Source organism: Nelumbo nucifera, chromosome 3 (genome assembly GCF_055504915.1).
Source record: "Nelumbo nucifera cultivar China Antique chromosome 3, China Antique-T2T, whole genome shotgun sequence".
Taxonomy (NCBI): Eukaryota; Viridiplantae; Streptophyta; class Magnoliopsida; order Proteales; family Nelumbonaceae; genus Nelumbo; species Nelumbo nucifera.
Genome location: NC_142651.1, coordinates 18010720 through 18035024, shown reverse-complemented (window position 1 = coordinate 18035024; position 24305 = coordinate 18010720). Strand labels below are relative to the sequence as shown.

The window sequence follows — 24305 nt, the reverse complement described above, 5'->3', positions numbered from 1 at the left end:
CTCCACCATCAATAATAGAATTGAATCCATGGCTTCCTCCAGCAACGCCGGACAAAACAATGAGGCGAACATCTCCGGGGGCAGTCTCAGATCCCATCTGTTTGCATAGGTCATTTTACCATACTGCTTACTGCATCTGGGGTCCCAACGTTGACCACGCCCCAAGCGATTTCACAAGTGAACGCGCCACTCCCTCCTGTAGTTAGCGCGACATTTGCTGAACCATCTGTGGTTCCCCCTGGTGTCGGGCAATCCCAACTTGACGACTTGGTACACTATGTTTGGGCCATCTAGGTCCAAATGCAACAGGTTCAGCAGTTCCAGCACTATCAGCAACAAGTCCTCCATCACTTTTACCAGCAACAGTACCAACAACAATTCCCTCCGCTACAATAGAATCCGCAGTCGGTTCCATCTCGGCACCCGGCAGCGCAGCAGAATCAATCCTGCCGTCATCAGCAGAATCGCTCTCCCCGCCGAGGCGAGACCTCCCAAGTCCCACTTCCTCTTGGGAATCAGGTCTCGTCCCATAGCAGGAGGGACATACAAGTCACCCTGCCCGCTTCTCAGGGCAACTTGAACAGATCAGGAGATACTCAACCCATGTAGACTCCTCCAGTCCCAGATGCACCTAGCTGGGGCTGACGAGTCCTGCATGTGCATAGCCTTCTCTACAACATTTAAAGGAGTAGCTCACACGTGGTACAGGAACCTCATGCCAGGGATGATCAGAAGTTGGGCGCAGTTCGTAGAGTTGTTCACCTCTTACTTCATCACCAGTAAGAAGTGTCTGAGGTCCCAAGAAAGCCTCCTAAACATAATTCAGAGAGAAGGGGAGTCAATTAGAAGCTATATCAAACGCTTCAATGACACTTGCTTGCAGATCCCCGATCTAGATCTAGCAATGAGGCTCACGACAGAAAAGAAAGGTATAACACACAGAGAATTTAAGTGGCATGTGGTGGCCAATAAGCCGAAGAACATTACGGAATTCCTCAAGCTTGCCGATAAGTTCATCGGGACCAAGGAAGAGATGAACCAAAAGACTGAGGGGGAAACAAGTCCGAGAGTCGATCTCCTTTACAATCTCACAGGTCAGGTCGGCGTTCCCGAACTCTGCCAGTTGAACGAACGAGCTACAAACCTCTCAACGCAAAGCGAGGAGAAATCCTTATGGCAATCAAGGACTCCTCCTACATCAAGTGGCCACCTCGGTTGAGGGGGGACCCCACCACTAGAAACAGAAATGTATATTGTCACTTTCACAAAGATCACGGTCATAGTACCGAAAATTGTAGAAACCTCCGACGAGATCAAAGAACTCATCCGTCGCAGATATCTAAAAAATTTCATACAAAAAGAAAATAAAAACCAAGCAGATCGGCAGGAGGAGCAGAGAAGAAATGCTCCCAAGTCCAGTAGCAGGCAGAATGAGCAGCCGTAGAGACAACTACTAGAAGAAAGGCCGATCCGCGGTTAATCAACATGATTACTGGCGGGTCCATCAGCGCGGGCTGCACCTCAGCGGCCAGTAAAGCTTCAGTTTGCGAACTAGAGCATGAAGAGCAGAATCCACCGAAGCAACCCAAGCTCGGAGATCCCATTTACTTCACAGAAGATGATGCACGTGGGATCCCGTACCCCCATGATGATGCCCTGGTGATAGAGATGAGACTGAATGACTTCGAAGTGAAGCACGTCCTAGTGGATCCGGGCAGTTCGGCCGACATTCTGTTCAAGGACGCCTACGACAAGCTCCAGCTCCAAGAAAGCGATCTCAAGCTGACAGATACACCCTTGGAAGGCTTCAACGGCGAAGAGGTCAGACCGTTAGGGTGAGTCTCAGTACCTGTAGAGGTCGACACGTGTCCTAACATTGCAAGGTTCGAGCACACATTCCTTGTGGTTGCGACTCCCTCCCCGTACAACGCCATAGTAAGTCGGCCTATTACCCACACACTACGCGCGGTAGTGTCCACCTACTACTTGGCCATGAAGTTCCCGACGGACTATGGAGTAGGGGTTGTGCGAGGCGACCAGCTCGAGTCTCGCAAGTGCTACGTTACTGTTCTCAAGGGGAAAGCCAAGCTAGCAGCTGATATCGAGCTTGAGCGACCTGTGGAGTATCCTGAAGAGCGAGCTACACCAACAGAAGAGACGGTCCACATCCCAGTCTCAATAGAAGATCCATCTAGAACTCTCTAGATCGGCACTTCGTTCGAGGAACCACTCCATTCTCAACTGGTAAGTTTTTTAATTAAAAATTTAGATGTATTTGCATGGTCCGCGGTAGAAATGTCTGGCATAGATTCTAAAATCCTAACTCACAAGTTGAACATTGATTCCTTAGTCAGGCCCGTTAGACAGAAAAAATGCAACCTCGCCCTAGAGCGCTGGAGGATTGTCAATGAGGGGGTCGGGAAACTCTTAGTGGTCGATTTCATTAGGTAGGTCCATTACCTGAGCTGGGTAGCTAACCCAGTCCTATTAAAAAAGGCCAATGGTAAATGGTGCATGTGCGTCGACTATACCGAACTGAATCGACCGCCTAGTGGATGTGACCTCAAGGCATGAGTTGCTAAGCTTTCTAGATGCATACTCTGGATACAACCAGATTAAGATGGACCCTGTCGATGAGGAAAAAACAACCTTCATAACCAAACTTGGACTGTACAGTTACAAGGTTATGCCCTTCAGACTAAAAAATGCCGGGGTGACCTTCCAAAGACTTGTAAATAGAATTTTTGAGCCGTTGATCGACAACAAGGTTGAATGTTATGTGGATGATATGGTCATAAAGACCCAGTTTTCAAAATTTTTATTGAATGATTTGCAAAGTGTTTTTGAAATCTTGCATAAGTATAACATGAAACTGAATCCCAACAAGTGTGTCTTTGGTGTCACCTCGGGTAAATTCCAGGGCTACATAGTCAACCGTCATCGCATCAAAGCCCACCCCGAGAAAATAAAGGCCAACCTAGATATGAAGCCACCTCGCAAAATAAAGGAGGTTCAGAGACTGAACGACAGGATAGCCACTCTGAAACGCTTCATGTCCAAGTCGACAGATCGCTGCCTGCCTTTCTTTAAGGCCATAAAGAAAAGCAAGGACTTCGAATGGACCACAAAATGTCAGCTCGCCTTCGACGAGCTGAAAAAATACCTAGTTAGCATCCCAGTTCTGACCCGACCCAAGAAGGGAGATATTTTAAAGCTGTACCTCTCCGCGAGTGATGAGGTAGTAAGCTCGATACTGGTAAAGGAAGTAGAGTGGGTCCAACGACCAATCTACTATGTCAGCAAGGTTTTGTAGGATGCCGAAACAAGGTACCCGGAGATCGAGAAGCTGGCATACGCACTAGTCACAACAGCTCGGAAGCTTCATCCTTACTTCCAAGCCCACACCATCATCGTCCTCACCAACAAACCTCTGTGGCAAATCCTACTCAAGCCCGAGGTGTCTGGTAGACTGACGAAATAGGCCATTGAACTCAGCGAGTACGACAAAATGGACCTTCGCCACCGCAGAATGTACCTTACCAACTTTGTTGCAGAATGTACCTTCGCCATCGTGGTCCCTGAAATGACTGAGCTTGGGCACGCGGAGGAAGCACCAACCAGCGCGACACCAATCTCGGTTCGAGCAAGTCCAACCTGGGACGAGGAGCCCTAGATCCTCCATGTTGACAGCTCATCCAATCAGCAAGGAAGCGGGGCAGGCATTATTCTGTATGGTCCAAGTGGGGTGAAGCTGGAGTACGCACTTCGGTTCGGGTTCACAGCGTCTAACAACAAAGCAGAATACGAAGCATTGATAGTTGGACTCACCTTAGCGAAGGAAGTGAATGCTAAACTCCTCATCATCTACAACGACTCCCAGATCGTGGTCAATCAAATCAACGGCGAGTATGAAGCCCGCAACCCCACCATGACTACTTATTTGGCCAAGGTCAGGGAAGTTCTACACGACTTCCTATCTTATTTCGTCAGGCAAATCCCGAGATCCGAGAACGCTGAGGTCGACGCCTTGTCCCGATTAGCCAACACAAGCAGTAACACAATGAGTACCGTGTACATAGAGGACCTGCCTCAGCCTAGCATTCTCGGGGGGGCAGGAGAGGTCGCTCCTGTAGTACAAGCAGAGCCGAGTTGGATTGACCCACTTGCGAGCTATCTGCTTCATAGGACCCTCCCGGCAAATCGCAATGCAGCCCGAAGGGTAGAGCGCCAATTAGCGAAGTACATCATTATAGACGGACAGTTGTACCGGAGGTCATTCACGCTCCCCTACTTGCGCTGCTTGCGACCCTTAGAGGCCGAGCTCGTTCTCCGTGACACTCATGAAGGCTTGTGTGGCAGACACTTAGGGGGCAAGGCTCTCGCCCAGAAAGTGCTACGATAGGGGAACTATTGGGCCACAATGAAGGCAGACGCACTTGAGCTTGTCAAGAAGTGTGATAAAAGTCAAAGGCATGCCAAATCCACCATCGACCTGCTACCAACCTCAAATGTCTCACCAGCTCGTGGCCCTTCGCACAGTGGGGAATCGACATTCTTGGCCCTTTCCCGCCAGTGACAGGACAGAGGAGATTCCTGGTGGTAGCAGTGGATTACTTCACGAAGTGGGTGGAGGCGGAACCTCTAACAACGATTACAACCCGCAACATACAAAATTTCTTTTGGAGGAATATAGTATGTCGCTTCGGGCTACCTCGGGTACTTATCTCCGACAACAGAAAATAGTTCGAGGATATCAAGTTCCAAAGTTGGTATGCCGGGATGGGGATACAACAGAACTTCACCTCGGTGGCACACCCTCAAGCAAACGGACAAGCAAAGGTCACGAACAGAGCCATACTCCGTGGACTGAAGGCTCGCTTAGCCCGAGCTAAAGGATTGTGGGTAGACGAGCTGCCTAGCATATTATGGGCCTACCAAACTACCGTTAAGACTGCCATGGGTGAGACCCCCTTCAACCTCACCTACGACACGGAAGTGGTGATCCCAGTAGAGATCGAGGTGCCTACGCTACGCTTGGAAGCCTACAACTAGGAAACAAACGACGTCGAGCTCCATACTAACCTCGACCTGGTGGAAGAAGTACGAGACCTGGCATACATTCGGATTGCAGCCTACCAGTAAAGGGTGGCTTAGTACAATAACACCCGGGTCAAGAAACAACAGTTCCGTGTCGGCGACCTAGTTCTTAGGAAAGTTATGGTACCTGAGCCCGGTGTCGGTAAGCTCGGACCGAACTGGGAAGGTTCGTACCGAGTAAGACGTGTACTCAGGGAAGGTACATACGAGCTCGAGACCTTGGAAGGAAAACAAGTACCTTGAGCGTGGAACAACGACAACCTGATACGATACTACCTGTGATCGCGAATTGGAGAGAGAACTGTGAGTCACTCTCAGAAGTACAAGGACTAAAGTGCCGAGCTGATAAAAGACCTTGGCACTACGATAAGACCTAGTCGCCTCCTCGGCTTAGACACATATGACCCAGTCGCCTCTTCGGCATGGGCAAAACCAAGGGCAAGGAGAGTGGACTACAAGTCGCTCCCAGGGCCTAAGGGCTAAGGTGCCGAGCTGACAAAAGAGCTCGGCACCACACAAGTCCCAGTCGCTTCCACGGCATGGGCAGACAAGACCTAATCGCCTCTTCGGCATAGACAACTCACCTCCTCATGCCTAAGGTATAGACAGCTCGGATATAAACCTTACGATGTCTAGCCCACTTTGGCATATAATGAAAAAGTTGAACCCCAGCAAAGGGACAACTAACATCACCATATAGCCCGCGCGCAGATAGGTCGGGTATATGCCCAACAATGTCCACGCACCTTGGCGTACATCATACGAAGTTACCCCTACTAGTAGTTCAGCTCGGTAGCTCGATGGTTCGGGGTAACCTATACCAATTTGGTTAGTTTGCCAGTTAGAGAGTTAGTTGCACTTGGAACATTTGACAAAAGGACAAGTGTATTTCATTAATATGAGGAGTTCGTTACAAAAAAAAAATTACTATAGACCGAGCTCGCAGGCCCAGGGTACACTATGGAAGTCTATTCATCTGGGCACTCGTCGCCCTTGCCCAAGGCTTCGGCAGGAAGGTTTGCCCTCTCGTTAGCACTGGTCTCTTTGACATCGATGAGCAGTTCGCTGTTACTTTCCTTCTCGGAGTCCGGATCTTCGGCAGCTTCGACAGCCATCTCATCTGTGACCATTAAGGTGGTGATGGCGCTTAGATCAAGCTACGGAAATTTTGTCCCTGCCTCAATCAGCTCTCTATGGAACTCCTTCGAGGTCTTGTACTCCTCGACGGCTTTGGCCTTGGCCTCCTCCACTGCTTGGAGGAGTATTTCAGTTCGCTCCTTGACATGGGCCTTGAGGTTCTCCACCTCCTGCTTCAGCGCTGCTTTCTCCCTCGCGAGCTCCTCCTTCTCGGACATCAGTAGTGATATCAGTTCCTTCTGATCCCGTGCATCATTCTTCAACTGGTTAAGTTTGTTACGGGCCAGATTCAACTTGACGTGAGCTTCGCGAGACGAGGACTCAGCTGCAATAGCTTGCCTTAGGTGTAGTTCAGACTGGTATGTCAGAGCGTGCACAACAGAGTTCACATGCCAAGAGGAGAATAGCAGTTAGTACAAGAAAAGTTTTCAAGTAAAGAATTGAAGAAGTAAAGACAACTTACCACCATACAGTGAGTAGCCGCTCGAGCTCCGAGCTTAGCGACCGACATCTCTGCCCAGTTGGTGACCTCCTCGGCGTATACCGCGCCCTTGCTCTTAAGGAGGTTGTACTTCGGAGTTAGAATGCTCCAAACTACCCCCTCGCTGCACTTAGAAGTGATAGCCGTAGGGGCGGGCTCCGAAGATGTTGCCTCCTCGGGCGCGCAGGGCAGGGAGACCCTTCCTGGTTCCTCCTCGACCATATCGATAACTGGAGGTTGCGTAGTGGAGGGCAGTTCGGGCTCAGGGACGGTAGCCTGCGGAGACTCAACACGAGGTCTTTTTACAGCTCGCTTCTTCTTCCCCTTCATCCTTCCAAGGAGCTCGTTCATTGGAAGCTTCATGGTTGCTGTAACAAAAGCAAAACGTCAGAAACAACATCAAAATAAAACAAAGGCAGCACAAAAGTAACGACCTACTAGGACTCAGACCGACCTGCACAAGCTTGTCTTCGGTCACATAGTCCGCAAACTTGAGACTGAGCTCTGCCCAGGATTGGAGCGCTTCCCTTGTCTTCAAGTCCAGCCTGACACCGGGATATTGGATGGCCGCCCTCCAATGGGTCGGGAAAGGCCACCCCTCAGTGTTACGGACTAGAAAGTAGCCTCTTTTCTAGGCTGAGACCCTGTTTGGGAGTTCGTGTAAGAGCTTGTAGCCCGGACGTGGGGACAAGTAGTAAGTCCGCCTGTGCTCGGGTAGAACACAGGAGGAATTCCTCTTTATCGAAAGGATTGAAGAAAAAATGTATAGGTCAAGGGGCAGGTTATAGTCGTGGAAGAGCAAGATGGTTCCTACTATGTTGCGGATGGAGTTCGGGTGCAACTGATATATGGTGATGTTGAAGAGTTTAATGACTTCGACGATCAGGGGGTGAAATGAAAGACGAAGACCAGCTGGGAATTGTTCCTCGAAGATCACGTTCTCGTCGTGACCGTGCTCCTAGGGAAAGTTTTCTATCGGAAGACTGTAGACAAGATCACTCGAAAGCCTATACCGAGCTACTAAGGCTTGGAGCCTTCCGCTGTCATCGTCGATGGGCCAAAGTTATCGGGCTGCTGACCTCGGTGCGAGGTGGGAGCCAGACCACCGGAGGCCTCTCGTGCCTCCCGAGGTGATTTCACCTCAGGAGGACCGCGGACCGCTTCTTGACCCGAAGTAGCTTCTTCGGAAAGGCGATCTATGACTTGAGCCGAGGTACCCACCTCGGCCCCAACGGATTCATCGCTCTCATCTAAAAGACTATCTAAACTAAAACTAGACATTGCGAAGAAAAGGCAATCAGAAAAGGAGCGCTAGGGAAGACTCACCAAAGAAAGACCGAACAAAAAGAAGACACCGGACTGGAGGAACCGAGCTAAGAAGCTTGATCGTGACCTTAGAACGAAGATTTGCGAATTTGTGGCGAACCAAATGAGTCTTAGACCCCCTATTTATAGTCGGTATGTCTGAAAATCAACAGTCGAGATCAAGGCAATCCAACGGCTCCTGGGAAAACTGGTTGCATGACCCCCGAGCTTGAAATCGGTTTTGCGCTTTTTTTTCATCCGTGGAGTTTGTAGATCGCGTGACGTCCGCGCATGAACCAGACGCCACTTGGGTTATTCCTGGTCGAGCCGGATATCCGAACAGGTCCAGCCAACGATCCGTCCGACAAGCTGCCCAGACCTCGGGCCAAATCCCCTTGTCTCGTCATGAACTCTCCACACCGGGCCGGGACCCCTGGCTTGGGGAGTGGGGGACAATTGATGAAGGGTGATTTGGCCCGACCTAGTAAAGAGGGGACACGTGGACACGACCTGATCAAGAGATGACATCTTAGCTTATCATAACCAGCCCACAGCAAATCAAGCTCGGGTACCCAACCACCCCGAGCTAAAGTCACCTCGGGACAAGGCCACCTCGAGACGAGATCGCCTCAGTACCAGATTGCAACAAGAACACCTCGATGCCAAGGCACTTCGGCACTCAACCTAGTTTGGGACTTAAAGACATCAGTTCGGAGATACCGACATGCCACTACATGGTGATCCCGAAAACCCCTCCAACGGATCCTGGGCCTCACGGGATCATGCCACGTAACAGATAGCATTATCTCCCTGACTGATTCGAGCGGAAGTGATGAACCTTATCGGTTGGCAGCGTTATCTTCCAACTTACGCAGAAATGGATCCTATCATGACGATAATCCCGGAACCGATCCGTAAAACCCACGAGGACTCAATTATATAAAGGTTCCACCCCCGGTGGTTCAAGGTACGCATGATTTATATGCTCTCTAGCTCTCTACATTCTTAAGCTATTTTTAGCTCGCAACAAGTATACTGACTTAAGCATTGGAGCGACCTCGCTAGGCTAGCAACCCTGGGTTCTCTGATCCTCTTGCAGATCAACTGTCCGCCATCCGCCTGGAAGCCAGATCACCTCCAACAGGGAGCAGCTAGATCGCGCAGCAGTAGTATGGATCTGCAAATATGCTGAATACAAATTCTAATGTGTTTTGGTTTCATATTTGACTGTCTTATTTATTTGAGAGAGACAATAGGAAATAAAAATTGAAGCAGTCCCCACTTAAAATATAGGGAGATTTGTTCTTCGCCACAGTGGTAACCAATCATAACTTAACACAACAGTTTTCCATACACATGGGTCGCACTCCCATGGGTCTCCACATTATACTATACGGCATATTTAAAGTTTCGATACAATACGTCCCCACATTGATCAAGATACCCAATATGCGACGTATTGTATTGTATCTTTGAAAATAGATATAGGATACGCATGGAAATCGGGCGTCTCGTCTATTTTCATGCGTATCAAACCCATATCAAATTGTATTGGGGCATATCAAGGGTGCACTAGGGCATATAAGGGGCGTATCGATGAAAAAAGATACGACCAAAAACTAAAAAAGGGGGTTAATCAAACTTCTTTTCCCTGAAATAAGCCTTCTTTCACACCAAAATGACTCTAAAACTCCAAATCTCATTCCTAGAGTGCTGGATTTGCAAAAAATTGCAAGAAACAAGTGTGAATCGTTAATTTTTTTTGAAGATTTTTCAAATTTTGAAAAAAAATGGCAAAAATAGGTAAGTTTTTTAAAATTTTTATAATACCTTGTGATTTATTTTTTTCTCAAGTGTCTAAATTTATGTTGATCTACATTTATTACATTCAAAATCACAATTTTTTTTTTGTGTTATCAGTAAACTTATGGAAATTTCATGAAGATATTTGGGAAAAATATAAAGTAACAAAAAAGAAATTTGAAAATATAATTTTTTCTTTTCCTATAAAGACTAAATATATTTTAGATCTATGGATTTATCTATCATATCCATAGAGCAATTGAAATTTCTTCTTTACTTTTTTTTTATTTTTTATATTTTTAGGATTAAAAAATAAATAATAATTAATTATAATTTATTATTTGATCACAATAACTGAATATATTATAATTCTATGGATGATCTATTATATCCACATACCAATTGAAATTTTTTCTTTAATAATTATTTTTTATTTATATTTTTAGAATTAAAAAATAAATAAATAATTAATTATATTTTATCATTTGATAACAATGATTGAATATATTATAATTCTATGGATGATATATCATATCCACAAAGCAATTGATATTTCTTCTTTAATAACCATTTTTTAATATATTATACAATATTTATTTTTTTATAATTTTTGGAAATAAATAATTATTAATTATATTTTCACTTAGAAGTTGTGTCAATGCATGTTTTATGGTTGGATAGGAGAGTTGAGATTTTCTCATCCCATAAAACATTAAAACTTAAGAATTATAATTTATAAGTTATAATTAAGCATAGGATTTTTACTGAAATTATAATTAACTACAATATATTTCTTCATAAAACTATTAAAATATATTAATTTAATGTATATATACCTCATCGAGGTCTTATATTTAGTGTTATTAATGTACTTTATGATTTATTAAAGTATTTATACTATAGTATTTCCAAGCGTATCTATATGTATCTTAGTTTTTCTCCAATACGCATGCATATCCAAGGCGTATCCCGATACATCTATTAAAATTCTTTCCGATATATTTGGCACTTCTAATACTTAGAACTTTGCTCACACCCATATCCTAGGTGGGTAATTACCACCTAGAGGGAAAGTTGCCAATACTTGCATGAAACAAAATTGCTCCTTCTACTAATGGTTTTTTTATGGCTAAAATGATCATCATCTTATTTACCTAAGAAATAAAAGAAATGAGTAAATGCACTTATCCAAGTAAATGTTTTTGAAAAATACTTATCCAGATAAGTGTATTTATCTAGGTGAGCGGTTTTAGGTTTTTTTTTTGGGGAAAAATACAAAAAAAAACCTCCCCTGAAGTTTCTGACAATCATAAAAACCTCCCCTTTAATTTCATTTTAATAAAAACCTCCCCTAAATTTTTAAAAAATTCAACAAAAAACTCTCTTTTGTCATTGATTAAACGGAAAACATATAAAATTACAAAACTATCCCTAATTAATTGTCAGGGATAGTTTGTCCATGATACACTTCTAAACCCATAAAGAAAAAAAGAAGAACAAGAGCCAATAAATATCAACAACCATAGTCCTTTAAACAAGGAAAAAGGTAGGAAATTAAAGAAAACTGATGCCATATATGCCAGTACTAAACTGATGGAATCGAACATCATCCAATCTTTGTCTTCAAAAGAGAAATTGTAATCAATAAGCCAAAGCTTGAAGTAGATGGTGATCCCCATAAACAGAAGCAACACCAAGCCAATAAAGATGGGGCCTTTCACATACACAGCAATTGGTTATTTGTCTGCTTGTCTATCTTTTGTCTCTCGTTTGCTCGCTCGCTCGTAAACTCCGAAAGAATCACATGGGAGTCCATCTTAGGCTTCACCCAGCCCCAAGTGAATGGGAAACTACAAATTACAGACTAGTGGTGCAATTAAAGAGACAAAGAGAGAGGAGCAGGAGCTTTCATTCAGGAAGTGAATTTGAAAATGGCATGTAAACTGTAAAGAATTTTGGCCCAGTCGATACTCAATACGTGTGTTTAAAAGAGCACCTTTGTTATCCTTGTACCAGCGGCCGACCGATGGAGGAAGATAGAGAGAGCCTGGGAGAGAGAAAGAGATGATCGAACTCATTCACATCTGCCATAACCATAGAAGCAGCGATTCATTGACATGATCCTGTTTGCTTTATATTGAAACACCTAGCGATCTGTTTTTTCTTTATCATTTGCGTGTCTGTTTTAAAGTTTAGCAATTCTTGGTATTCCGAGCAATGGCGCCGCTGTAAGTGTGTAGTGGTGTTATTCTCTTTTGCTCTGAAAAAGAACGGAAACCAATTGCGGAAGTGTCATCGCTCAAATGAGGGCAATTTGGGATTTTAAAAATTTTTAAATGACGCCGTGCAGATTAGTTAGGGGTAATTTCATAATTTTATTACGTTTTTGGTCTGGCTAAATGACGGAAGGGAGGTTTTTGTTTAATTTTTTAAAAAATTAGGAGAGGTTTTTATGATAGTCAGAAACTTCAGGGGAGATTTTTGTATTTTACCTTTTTGTTTTTTTTTAATGAAATTTGTCTTTACTCGCTCATCCCGTGAATCGAACATATAAATAAACAGTTGAATCGTCCAAGTAAAGACAAATAGAATTCTTGCATCCTCAACTTGAAAACGTCAGATAGGAATCCATCCTTTAATTGATAACTAAAATTATACGTCATTCGTATAAGCTTGATCGTGCAAGCAAAGCCAAGCCCAGGCCAATTCAACTCAGAATTTGAATCCAGAAACCAATTCAAAAGCTCTTAAAATTAAGCATTAAAAGGAATGTTTATTCACAGACATTCAAAAGCTTTGAACTCAGTACTCCATTATCATTCAGAACTGGATAGTTAAGCTCGAACAGGCCATAAGCACATCTACATATATATGAATAGAGAAAGGAATTCATGCATATATAGCCACCATGAAGTGAGAGAATTAGTTCTCAGGTTTAGAGAAGAAGTGGTTTATGGTAGGCATAATCTCAGGCGGGCGTGTGCGGAGAAACTTGCGGAGACCATGCTCGGCGTATTTCTCTCCTTCCTCCTGGTTTTCGAGCACTGCCATTTTCCGGCGATCCTTGTTGATTCTGCAAGTGCAGTCAGTCAATCCATATCAGAGCTTTATTATTTTTTTGCACCTTTAACGTAACGTTTTCTATGCAGACGTAGATGGGAGATTTCAGCCTTGATCCTCGGATGGAAGGCTTTTGGGGTCTTGGATCTGGTCCTATTTTGTGTTTGGCATGACGTGGCAAGTTTCAGCCCAATAGACATCCGCCACCTGGCAACAATCTATCTAGGAGTGAGAAAAATTACCTCACGTCAGGGTTCAGGAAGACGTTCCTTGTGAGCTGAAACACACACATACTCGTCACAAACGTCATGGCCGCTACCAGCGGATAGACCTGTTAACATTTCATTAACACCAATTCAAAAGAAGAAGAAGAAGAGATGGGTTTTGTAATGAAATGAAAATACGAACATCTGGTTTGATCCAACTCCAACGTGGCATTTTGAGAGAAGAGGGTTCGTGGGTTTTGGGCTTCTCCACCAAGTGTTGTGAGCTGAGAATCTCCAACTTTGATTGAGAAGTGGGGCTTATCTGAGGACTTTATATAGAGAAGATTGGTATGTTAATTGCGTGAATGTGGGCCTTGAGGTGGGTTAACATATCGGCCGGGGCACTGATTCGGTGGGCTCAGTTGACCGTTGACTTATCTGAAACCAGGAGCACAGCAACCAGTTTTAGCTTTTAATCCTTTTATTTTATATTTTTATTTCTTTATTTAAATTTCATTGTTAATGTATAAACTAATAAATCAGTCACCCCAACGCAAAGGCTTCTCAACTCAATCTATACATCTCTTACGACATATAATTAATATTTAATTATAGATGAGTATTTCCTAGTGAAGTTTTTAGCATTCAAGTTGGTAATAACTTGTCAAAAATTATTTTTATATCTCCAGATATTACAATATATATGCATGAATGATGTATGGAGACAATTTTTGTTATCTTTTATATAAAATGTTGAATTTAAAATCTATTTCTAAAAATTAAATCAATTCCTATATATGTAAGTTTGGCAGATGGCTTCAAAAGCAAAAGCCAGTTTAAGGGTTTCTTTCTATACTTGTATTTCCATCTCCGGCTGAAGTTTGAATGACGTGAAGATTGCTTTTCTTTGAACGATGAAGGGAGACGCATTATAGGACAAATTAGACCTAGATACATATGAAAGTTTTGGGCTAAGATACAATGCCCATACAAGAAGCCATATAATTAACTATGACTAATATAAAAAATGTTCCCCATGACATATTTACAAACTTGATGGTTCAATTCGCAGTGTTGTTTGCTCATGATTCATCCATGTTATGAGACATTTTATGCAGGAAAAATGGCCTCCTAATTGGGCCATTTATGTAGGCTTCAGTTTGGAAGGAGTACAAATACTTGCAAACTAATACAAAATACATGATTTTGCACTCTACATATTTGTAGAGTGCAAATAAGGCCCTATCCCTATATATGGGAGTAGGGCTCTTAAATCCTATATGCATTGATGTAGTCTGCGTTTGGGAGTGCTTTCCTGATTTTTCTTATACATTTTATGTTGAAGAAGCCAAAAGCCTGTCAAAAAAATCATTTGATAAAAAAGTTTGAAACGGACTTTTTTTAGGCTTTAGCAGCAAAAAGTATTTGTTTTGAACCAAAAAAAGAAAAAAAAAAAGGGTGACCACCCAAACAACGAGAAAGTATTTGTTTAAAAGCCCATTTACGCCAAAAAGTATTCCCAAACATGCCCTAATCAGTTCCATCCAGATTCTCAATGTCTTTAAGGATCCTAGTTGGATGCAATCAGATTTAGTATGTGTTTGGTATAACTTCTGTTTATTAAATAAATGTTTGTACTTGACTTGTCTTCAAAACCGAGAAAAGTACTTGATAAACCGAGTATTGACAACTAGGTGCCACTAGGCGCTACATTAGCGGAACAGTGCATAAACGCTAAACTGTTGGGAGAAGTGTTAAAATGAAGCTTTTCACAACGGTTGGTGTGCAAATAAATCAAAACCCACTTTTATAAATATCAATGCATACGGATGAACATGATGGGAAAAATGCTGATTTATTTGGCAATGACACGACAATGCTTTGAAAAATGCATATCACAAAACACACGCTTAATTGATTGTCCATATCCATTTCGCTTGCACATTTAGGTCAGATTAGGTATTGCTTCAAAATGTGAATATATTGAAGTCGACTTCAGGCCCAGTCCAAAGACTAACTACATACTTGGGAGGACTGAAGCATAGCAGCTTCTGGTTTTCTGAGGTGGGCTGCGCGCAAAGAGCCTATAAGCTATGTATGGTGAAAAAAATCTGTAGAGTCCAAATTAACTGTCAGTCAATCATTTGAAGGGCTGGCTGCTTCATTGCTTTGAATAGCTTATGCAGAATGCTCCAAAGAAGCTGAACAAGATTAGCTGAATCTTCAGTTCAGTCCTCCCACATGGGCCCTAAGTATCTATTTGATCAGAACCAAGCTGAATCCTTTTAGATGAACCAAAGTCCTAACCAAGAGAAAATATAGGACTGACCAAGTATTTCCTGCCTTGTGTGTGTTAACATCTAATAAGATTTTGGAAGCTGGGATTTAGATTAACCCCACCTTTACTATATATTGCTGATACTTGCTTTGGCTTCACATCTAGACCATCATGCAAATGCACATGACACTAAGAAAGGTCACTCAAATTCAGCGTAAACGTAACAGAGATGCATGAATAAATGAGGTTCCACCAATGCTCATTGAACCCAAGCTTTTCTAACATACCCATTAGGAAACGCCACTCAAACCCATCGTATGCTTTGTTCAAATCGAGCTTCATGACCATGAAAAAGTGTCCACCATTCTTTGTAAGGATAAAATTTAGGCTTCGTGAGACAGAAATGTTATCCCATATCATCCCGATTCCCAAGTTCAAAAAATCGTTATGTATCTACCATATCGGCCGATGTATAGATTGGGTCAGGGCCTGATTCAGAGGATAGTCAGGACTTAAACTGGCCCCTCTGAATCAAAATAAAAAAAGTAAAAGTTAAAAGAAAGAACCAATACCAGCCGATACGCCTCTCGATACTTTGAACCTTGTCCAATTCTTTACAAATGCCGACTAAAGATCGAAATAGTTGGATGACAAGGACCCACTTCAGTTTCTGGTCTGGGGCCTTTGATTTTGCTGCGTATGATGTTTTGTACCCTCCTTAAGGTCTTTTTGCCTTCTTGAATAAAGTTTATTTTATGACAAAAAAAAACCTACTAGTAGGAAAAAGGGGACAAGATGGAGTCGTTTTAGGCCCCAAAACATACCCTGACAAATAAAAAAAGTAAATAAAAAAGTCTAAACACGACTGATGATAGAATGGTTATCCTCACCATTACCCAACCCCAGTACCCCACCCTGACCTTAATATAGTAACTTGAAAGAGTATTAAGGTGACCCGCTTAGTTAGAAAAAGGGACGTAGAAAGGCAGAAATCTTCCTTTGTGTTCAACAAGAAACTTGCCCATTCTAATTTCTATCAAATATCTCAACATTGCCAAAAGGCAAAAGCAAACAAGCAAAATAAATATCCCTACTCAACAAAATCTGTAAATGTTCCAACCAAGCTTCAACTACAATGAATGAAGATTTAGGTACACAAAATTAGCCCTACAATGCCTCTTTTAAACAGAATCCAGATGAATAGATACCAAAACCAATAACCACGATAAGAATAACTCCTTCAACGAATCATCACACCTTGCATTGCTTGTGCGCTCTCCTCAGTTAGCTTGTTAGCTTGAATGGTGTTTATAACATTTGCAATGTTACCCTGACAAAAAACATTGTGGCAGAGTTTCAGCAAACACGATTTTGATCCAAAGAGACATCAATGTTCAGTGTTTCACGTAATTCAATCCATCAACCATAGTTAGGTTGGTATCAGGCGAAAGCTCTCTAACACAACAATTATTATTAAACTTGAGACAGACATTCATGGATGGTTGAACCCCAAGTAGTCAGCATATCTATTTGTTCGCATGGCAATTCAAGGATTATGATTTAAAACCTTTATAGTTTATAGTAGTTTTCATTTGGCTCCCCCAAGTGAAATTATGCAGATTCATGGATAAATGATTGTAGAGAACAAAGTACTTTACCCTCCATGTTGCTAGTTTTGATCTAAGGGATTGCCACTGGTGCAACCCAAAGACACGCTCCGTGCAGCGGCTACACAACAAGCATCACAAAAACATCCAAAAATAAATTAAGATGGTGAAGCAATGAAATGAAAATTCCATTCCTAGCACTAAATCTTCAACATAAAAATGGCAAAACTGTAGAACTCACCTTACAATTACAACTTGATTCATCTGGTCCATCTTACAGTCAAGTAGCTTTGCAGTAATTGCCTTGACTATCCACAGTTCTATCTCATCATCTGTGACCTGTGGAGTAAAATTCACCCCAATATAACAAAGTGACAAAAAAGAAAAAAACTTAAAGATGCAGGGGAGTAAAATAAATAGCAAACCGACTCGAAGTGTCTCCTTGATGAGAGCATATGGAATCTCGCCAGAATCATTAGAGCCAAGATCAGCCAATGACATCAATCTCATCTTTGTTATACAGTCTTCATGAACAAGACCTATACAACCATACAAGAGAGAATGTTCAAAATATAGAGGATTGGGTGATTTATGCCCCTCCCAAAAACAAAATTAGATAAACAATCACCAACAAAATAAAAATAAAAATCAGTTAAATGAAAAATTTACCATAGCTTTTAAGTAAAGTGGAATTTGCTGCATGGAAATCCAAGTATGCATCCAGCCGTTGTGTTAGAAAGATCTTCAGAAGTTGATACACCAGTGCATATTTGCCATCTTTCTCCAACTGTCCTATGGCAGGCATATCTAGCAAATCACACTGCAATAAACAAGGTGGAAAGCTAAATTAATTTGAATATCAAAAACCAAAAACATAACCTGATAAAGTGTAAAAGTTTGGTTTCAATTCTGAATGACCACATTTTTTTTTATCAGCACCAAGAAAGCAATTTATTAAATTAAAGGGAAAAAAGCACATACATCTTTTTGGATAGCCTCAGCAGCTACCTCAATAATTTACTAAAAACTATCAAAAACAGAAACACTATGAACTTTAATTCTGAATAATCACTTTCTACTAAAATGCTGGATGTTAGGTTCATACCAGTCTCTACCCCAAAAAGATCGTAAATAGCGATGACCAACAAATAATCTTTTTACTGATGAATGGTTGCAAAAACTCAAACCACACCTTATGATACTCAGATACCTGTCAAGGACGCCATAACTATGGTGTTGGATACTTCAATTTTAGCATAAATTCCATATCCAATACCATGTCCAGCCATGGCCTTGCCGTATAGGTAACATAGATCATTAGATCATGACAAATCTATCGGTCAAGTAGATCACATTCATCCCCATAAGCACTGATGAATTTTTTTCAGGCATTCTGGAGTTGTCATGCACATTTTTATAGGCAGTAGGTAATATGCCACTCAAGAAACACGTTTTTTTTTTTAATTTTAAATTTTGTTGATCAATATCACTCAATAAAATCATTCAATTTTTCAGTTAAACCAATAAGATACCTGAAACATATCAGGTGCCTTCACAAACTCCACAATAGCACGCACAGCTTCTTCCTTAGCTTCACTCAATGTATATGCATCCTCACTCGAAAAAGTTGCTAAGTACTTGGTCAGGAAATGGAATGAATCTTTTGCAGAGCTGAAATTAAAGATAAAATTCAAACAGAAAACACAGATGTTGATAAGAAACAAAGTCTGCAAACAGAAGTTACATTTTTTTGATCCATGCAAACAGAAATTACATTTTGTACTTACAGTCTTACAGTTACCTTTTATTTTCCTTTAAGATATTGGAGATGGTGAGAAAGAGTTGTCTTTGATCCAAGGTCCCGATGTTCCACTCTTTCAAAAAGTTATCAATCTTCTTGAAAGAAGGGATAATATGCTCAGTAACTTTGCCATTGACGGCTAAGGTAAGGGCAACCATGTAAACATAGAATCTGCTGTATGGATTCTCCAAGAGGTTGTACAGAGTGAACAATCTGAATCAAGAGAGCAAACTCATAAGAAATTGCCAAGAAGAAATAAATAAACAAATCCAAAACCCAAAAGACTACTATTGATTAGTAGTACATCTTTAAGCGTAATGCTGGCTTATCATTTGCTTGTTGGGAAACTTTTGCAGATATAAGCTTTGCCATCTCTAGTGCTTCATCTGGACTTTCGGTTTTCGTCACAAGGTTGCAAATAATAGCAAAACTACACTCAAGATCTGCAACCAGAAAACACAACAATTTAGGATCTACCTGTTAACCAATTCAGAAAGGATTAAAATTCCCTAGGAAAGTGCAATTCTAGAGTCATAAAAAGGATCCACAAGATGTGGAGAAAACAATATACTATCGTTCTGAACAAAAATCAAGATGAAGATCTTTTCCTGCCTTTTACCCACTTTACAGAAATAACTGCTTGTTCATCATTTTCCTTTGGCCTTTTAGTTTGGTAAATATAAGAAACAATTCAAGAGAGACTTTCAACTGAAGAGAACAACTTTACAGGGATTTGATCATAATGCCCCTTCTTAGCTTCAGTCCATATGACTTGCAGTTTTTATGTACTATTAAACCTCTACACCATAGCAAAACATTGTGATATAGTATAAATAAAATGACTTATGTTTGACTGACAAGAGCTTTTCCAGTACCAGGTAATTGCCATCTTACACATCTGTAATGCATTTATCAATATATAGGAGCACTTTTCGACCCCTTTAAACCTCCGCCCCCCCCCGAAAAAAAAAACGGAAAAGAAAACAAAAGAAAGAGAAAAGAAGAAAATGCAGTAAAACTAAAATAAGTTTACCTTTCTCTGACACTCTTGAAAATATCAAGTCAGCAGAAGTTAGCATAAGAGATGCCAAATCCAGCCATCTACCCATTACTATGAATTCTTGTGCCTCCATGCATAATCTAGCAACTTGTGGCTCTGCAACCTAGCAAAACAGAAGAAACCAGATGATTCAGAAGTAGAAATATTGAATCCTGTAATTCAAGACCAGGTAAAGTCAGGTCCACAAACTCGTTACTTTTACAGAGATGCCAAAGCACTTAGCAACTGAGGATCATGATAATAGTCTCTAGGTTCAAAATATAGATCTACAGTCAAGTTTTTGACATAGATAAAAATAGCAACTTTACGTTTGAAGTTCCATCAAGGCTTCTGATGGTCCAAGAATGTCCACACATAGAGATGCAAACAAGTTTTTATCTTATACAAAATTTATCGAGAAAAAGTATTTATATCTTATACTTATGATTATAACTAAATACTAATGCCATGAAGATCCGAGAGTACTGAATTCTATCCTCCCTTAATACTATTACTGGGTTCTATCTTTATTTATTTGATCAGCCATGGTTCTATCTTTATGCAATAAAATTTTTACTAACGGCAATAGTCACCACCATCTACATTATATATGAAGCACAATTACTGAAAGAAACTGGAAGCTTATTGCATTTTTTTTATATTTGAAATACGTACAACAATCATAAAAATGTGTTGCAAGAACCAGAAGTTTTAATTGCAAAGTTCATAAAAGGAATAGTCAGAACAAGCAATTTCTCACTATTTTTTTTCTTCTGAACTTGGATGTATAATATGAAACTGGAACTAAGAATAGAAAAGGAGAAACAAGCAGAATTTCAATACACGAAAAAGAAATACAAATCGAAGAAAAACTACTCGCGTAACACAATTTCTAAGGAAAAAAAAAGCACTCTTGTTCCCTAAATTCCAATCGTTTCACTGAACAATAGATATGAGAAAAAACAACATATATTAGTAGAAGCATGCAAAAAATGTGAAATTTTAAACGAAAACTTAGGGAACATTCTTCTTTTCGAGGAGAAATTTCAGTACCTCTGGTCCTGCATCGGCCCAGGCGAGCTCCGACGTGAATCGGACTACAGAAAGCGAAGGATCTTCCTCCGAGGTTACCACAATGGTCGTCATTGAATCCTCGAAAGAGACCCACGAAAACCTTATTTCCTGAACTGCAGCTGCAGAGAACGAATAAGAACACTGAACACAAACCCTAACCTTTACTTGAGGAAGAGACCGAGAAAAAGAAAGAGTTGGTCGACTCTACAAGGTGTTATAGACCGTAGCAACTGTGTACAAGAAAAGCGCTAATAATTTGTTGATGTATGTCCCATAGTTATAGATGAATGTGTGGGACCAATGTCAAAACCTATTAACCATCGGATTAGGATAGTTTCGATCTAAGAATGAGAAATGTCCAATCTAACGGTCAGGATCATTATATTATTCCAATTCCTTATGGCCAAGAAAGTATTAAATGATTTCCTTCTCTCTGCTCGTTAGGGTTTTATCACTTCACCTTTCGTGGCAAAAGCGGTAAACCCCTTTCCCCGCGTCGCCGAATTTGGACCCAGAAGCGAAAATGGTGATTTCCTGGCTCTCTCAAATTTTCTCTCCTTCTGGTACGATATTCAATTGATTTGAGCTTGATTAATCTTCGTTTTTTTGGATATGTAGCCGTCGCACAAGACCTTCAGAATCAAGAAGAAGCTGGCGAAGAAGATGAGGCAGAACAGGCCCATCCCTCATTGGATCCGTATGAGGACAGACAATACTATTCGGTTTGTTCCCGATATCTATCTCTATCTTGTTTCTATGTGAATCTCAATTTGGTTTTGATCTCCGGTTGCGTCTTAATCGATCTCCTCCTTCGCATTTTTTCAGGTACAATGCAAAACGCAGGCACTGGCGCCGTACCAAGCTAGGGTTCTAAGGTGGTTGTGTTTTTCCATGTTTCTGCTTTTCATATCCATTTTGTTGAGTCAGAATTTGTAAGACGATGGAACTAGCTGGATTTGTTTCTTAGTATTTTGTAGTCTGTACCCTAATCTGTTGGATTTAGGGTTTATTTTCTTCTACATTTTTGAACGAATTTGTCTTTGGCATATTATTTTCTTATATTTATCAATCTAATTCAAGGATAAATTTTGTGGTACTATTTTGGGATCCCCTGCTTTGTTGTTTTGCTTCCAATGCAATATTGTGTATTTTCTGCCATGGTTTGTACTCTCAATCAACAATCAATTATGTTCTCCAACTAAATTAGTCTTGCTCTTCTTTTTATTCCATTAAGATTTTTGTAAACAAATATTAATTACAGTAACGTTCCTGGTTTTGCTCTATATTACCCTTCTTATGATTATTAATTCCGGTCCTCTTTCATCATTCCCGTTCTGTTCAGTGCCAAATCCATTGTTATATAGGCGCTTAAATCATATCTTATTACTTCCACCCAAGTTCTTTTCCGTCTGGTCTTAGCTATTCTAGCCCCTTAAACTTGTAACAAAGCACTTTTTCTAACTGCGTTTGCATAGACGTTAGAATGTTTCAACAGTAAAAAATATACACTTGCAAATTTGGATATTCTCCTATTCTATTACTTTATAGTAAGGAACTTTGCTATATACATGGAAAATCTATTTTGAACTTCGTAACAAGGTTGAGATTTAGCACAGGTTTACCTTGTTTGCTAGAACCTACCCCTCATTGAAATCCCTTTTTAATCTGGATTCTGGAAATCGTTAGTATCATTTCTTCAGCTATTTTACCAATTCTTTACTGACCTGTCTCCGTAAGTCTGATCATGGTCAATTCTATTGGTCAATGGCTGTAATGTTCATAAACCATTAGGCTATTTAAAAACAGTTTTATTATGTTGTTTTCATGCTTGCCCACGAGTTGGTTGTGCTATTGGTTTGGACTAGTGTTTGGAAAACCTAACTGGAAACAGAACTGCTTTTCCCACTGGGTAGTGGGTCAGTGGTTTAATTGTAGGGATAAGTGGACTGCAATCCACCTCAGAAATCTGAATTGCAGCCCCCTCCTAGTCTACAAGTAGCCCCCCTATAAGCCGCATCCTGCCTGTGAATTTGGCATCAATCCATGGGCAGGATTCAGTCCACCCCTAGAAATCCTATCACCACCCTAGGGGTGGACTGAACTATAAAAACCCCTTAATTGTATGAGTTGAACTGGTCAAAAGGCATATATCAGTTGTGCCTTGTCTCTCAGATTATCAGTTCAACCATACACTTTTATTAAATTTTCCTCTTTTTGTTCTTTTGGTGGAATCTTGTGTGTTTTACTTCTTTGTGTAATGGTTTATTTTATTGCTGTTTGTAAACAGCCAAAATTTAAACAAAAAGGATATGTTGTTGCACTCTTACACACACACACAGCCATCCCCCGGCCCCAACCCATGTGAACAGAGTAAGCGTATTCTCATCATTCTGAAGTCTGCATCTACTCCCAAGCAATGTGAGACAATAGGCCTTCACACGCTTCAAAATGCTAGAAGAATACCAAATTTAATAAAAGTCAAAACCAATAAAGACAAAATTAATACAGAGAGGGAGTTCAAAATTCTTGTATTTTAGATAACCTTCCCTCCAAAATACACGAGAATCCAACAGGGCTCTCCGCTCCACATATGTATTTGTAATTTGTTTGAGCTAAATGAATCGTTGCTTCTTGGGTGTATGTTTAATGATTGTTTTGCTTCCACTTCCAATGATCAATCAAGAAAATGGGAACTCTCACTCTCAAGTCTCAAGTCCCTCCACAGAATCTGGTAGGTCTCCTAATGAGTCATTTTCCTATTTGATTTGACATAAACAACATTCATAAATAATTATTTTCCTGTTGCAAATATCTGGTGCTAGTTCCTTCTGTTTGTGGTTCTAGGCTTATTGAAGTCTTATCTTTTATACCAAAAAGGAAAGACCTACCAAGGAGGGCACACATTAAGATGATGACAGCAAGAGCAGAAAGGTTTGGCTAGCAGGTGTTCCACAAATGACACCATGTCTAGAATGTTATAAACAAGAACGATAGAATATGTTTTAGAGTTGCAAATGGAATAGATCAGAATATCAGATCGGATTTGGTAAAGGGTATAATCATCCGATTTGATTAGAAATTTGATCTGATCCGCGAGTTTTTTTCAACGTGATGTTAGTCTAAGTTACAACAGTCATTGAAAAACGATAAAAAATAAAGTCAATAAAAACTGACTGCCCCAGATTTTTTTCTTTCCCTCTTTTCATAGCTGTGCCAGTTGGCAACTTCATAAAATGTATTATTCACTTTTGATTTGTAAAAATGATATTTCTATAGACGTTTTGAGTATTGATGAGAGAGAGGGAGAGACTCAACAATACGGATGTAAACTTGTTCTCGGCTGCCAAACAGGATTGGATCTAGAGTCGATTACTTGATCCAACTACTTTGCCCACCCTGCGGACGTCTGAAACATCT

General features: G+C 41.0%; 3 protein-coding genes across 4 annotated transcripts; 1 reads left to right on the top strand and 2 right to left on the bottom strand.

Annotated features, from left to right (window-relative positions):
• Nucleotides 1-12605: 12605 nt before the first annotated feature.
• On the bottom strand, nucleotides 12606-13440 carry LOC104599559 (uncharacterized). Its single transcript, XM_010262159.2, has 3 exons — nucleotides 13292-13440; nucleotides 13126-13214; nucleotides 12606-12896 (listed from the first exon to the last, which is right to left on the bottom strand). The coding sequence occupies exons 1-3, from the start codon at nucleotides 13319-13321 to the stop codon at nucleotides 12746-12748; spliced, it is 270 nt and encodes an 89-aa protein (XP_010260461.1). The 5' UTR covers nucleotides 13322-13440; the 3' UTR covers nucleotides 12606-12745.
• A 2925-nt stretch (nucleotides 13441-16365) lies between these two features.
• On the bottom strand, nucleotides 16366-21121 carry LOC104599552 (uncharacterized). 2 transcript variants are annotated; one of them, XM_010262147.3, is made up of 10 exons: nucleotides 20868-21121; nucleotides 19809-19938; nucleotides 19080-19218; nucleotides 18776-18988; nucleotides 18507-18645; nucleotides 17644-17794; nucleotides 17404-17513; nucleotides 17216-17313; nucleotides 17026-17095; nucleotides 16366-16697 (listed from the first exon to the last, which is right to left on the bottom strand). In XM_010262147.3, exons 1-10 carry the CDS (start codon nucleotides 20958-20960, stop codon nucleotides 16608-16610), a joined length of 1233 nt encoding a protein of 410 aa, XP_010260449.1. In that variant the 5' UTR covers nucleotides 20961-21121; the 3' UTR covers nucleotides 16366-16607. The 2 variants fall into 2 exon arrangements, with proteins under 2 accessions (XP_010260449.1, XP_088758455.1); XM_088902329.1 differs by having other exon boundaries at nucleotides 17216-17513; nucleotides 20868-21104.
• A 179-nt stretch (nucleotides 21122-21300) lies between these two features.
• LOC104599547 (large ribosomal subunit protein eL39) lies at nucleotides 21301-21987 on the top strand. Its single transcript, XM_010262132.3, has 3 exons — nucleotides 21301-21414; nucleotides 21507-21610; nucleotides 21714-21987. Exons 1-3 carry the CDS (start codon nucleotides 21412-21414, stop codon nucleotides 21760-21762), a joined length of 156 nt encoding a protein of 51 aa, XP_010260434.1. The 5' UTR covers nucleotides 21301-21411; the 3' UTR covers nucleotides 21763-21987.
• Nucleotides 21988-24305: the final 2318 nt, after the last annotated feature.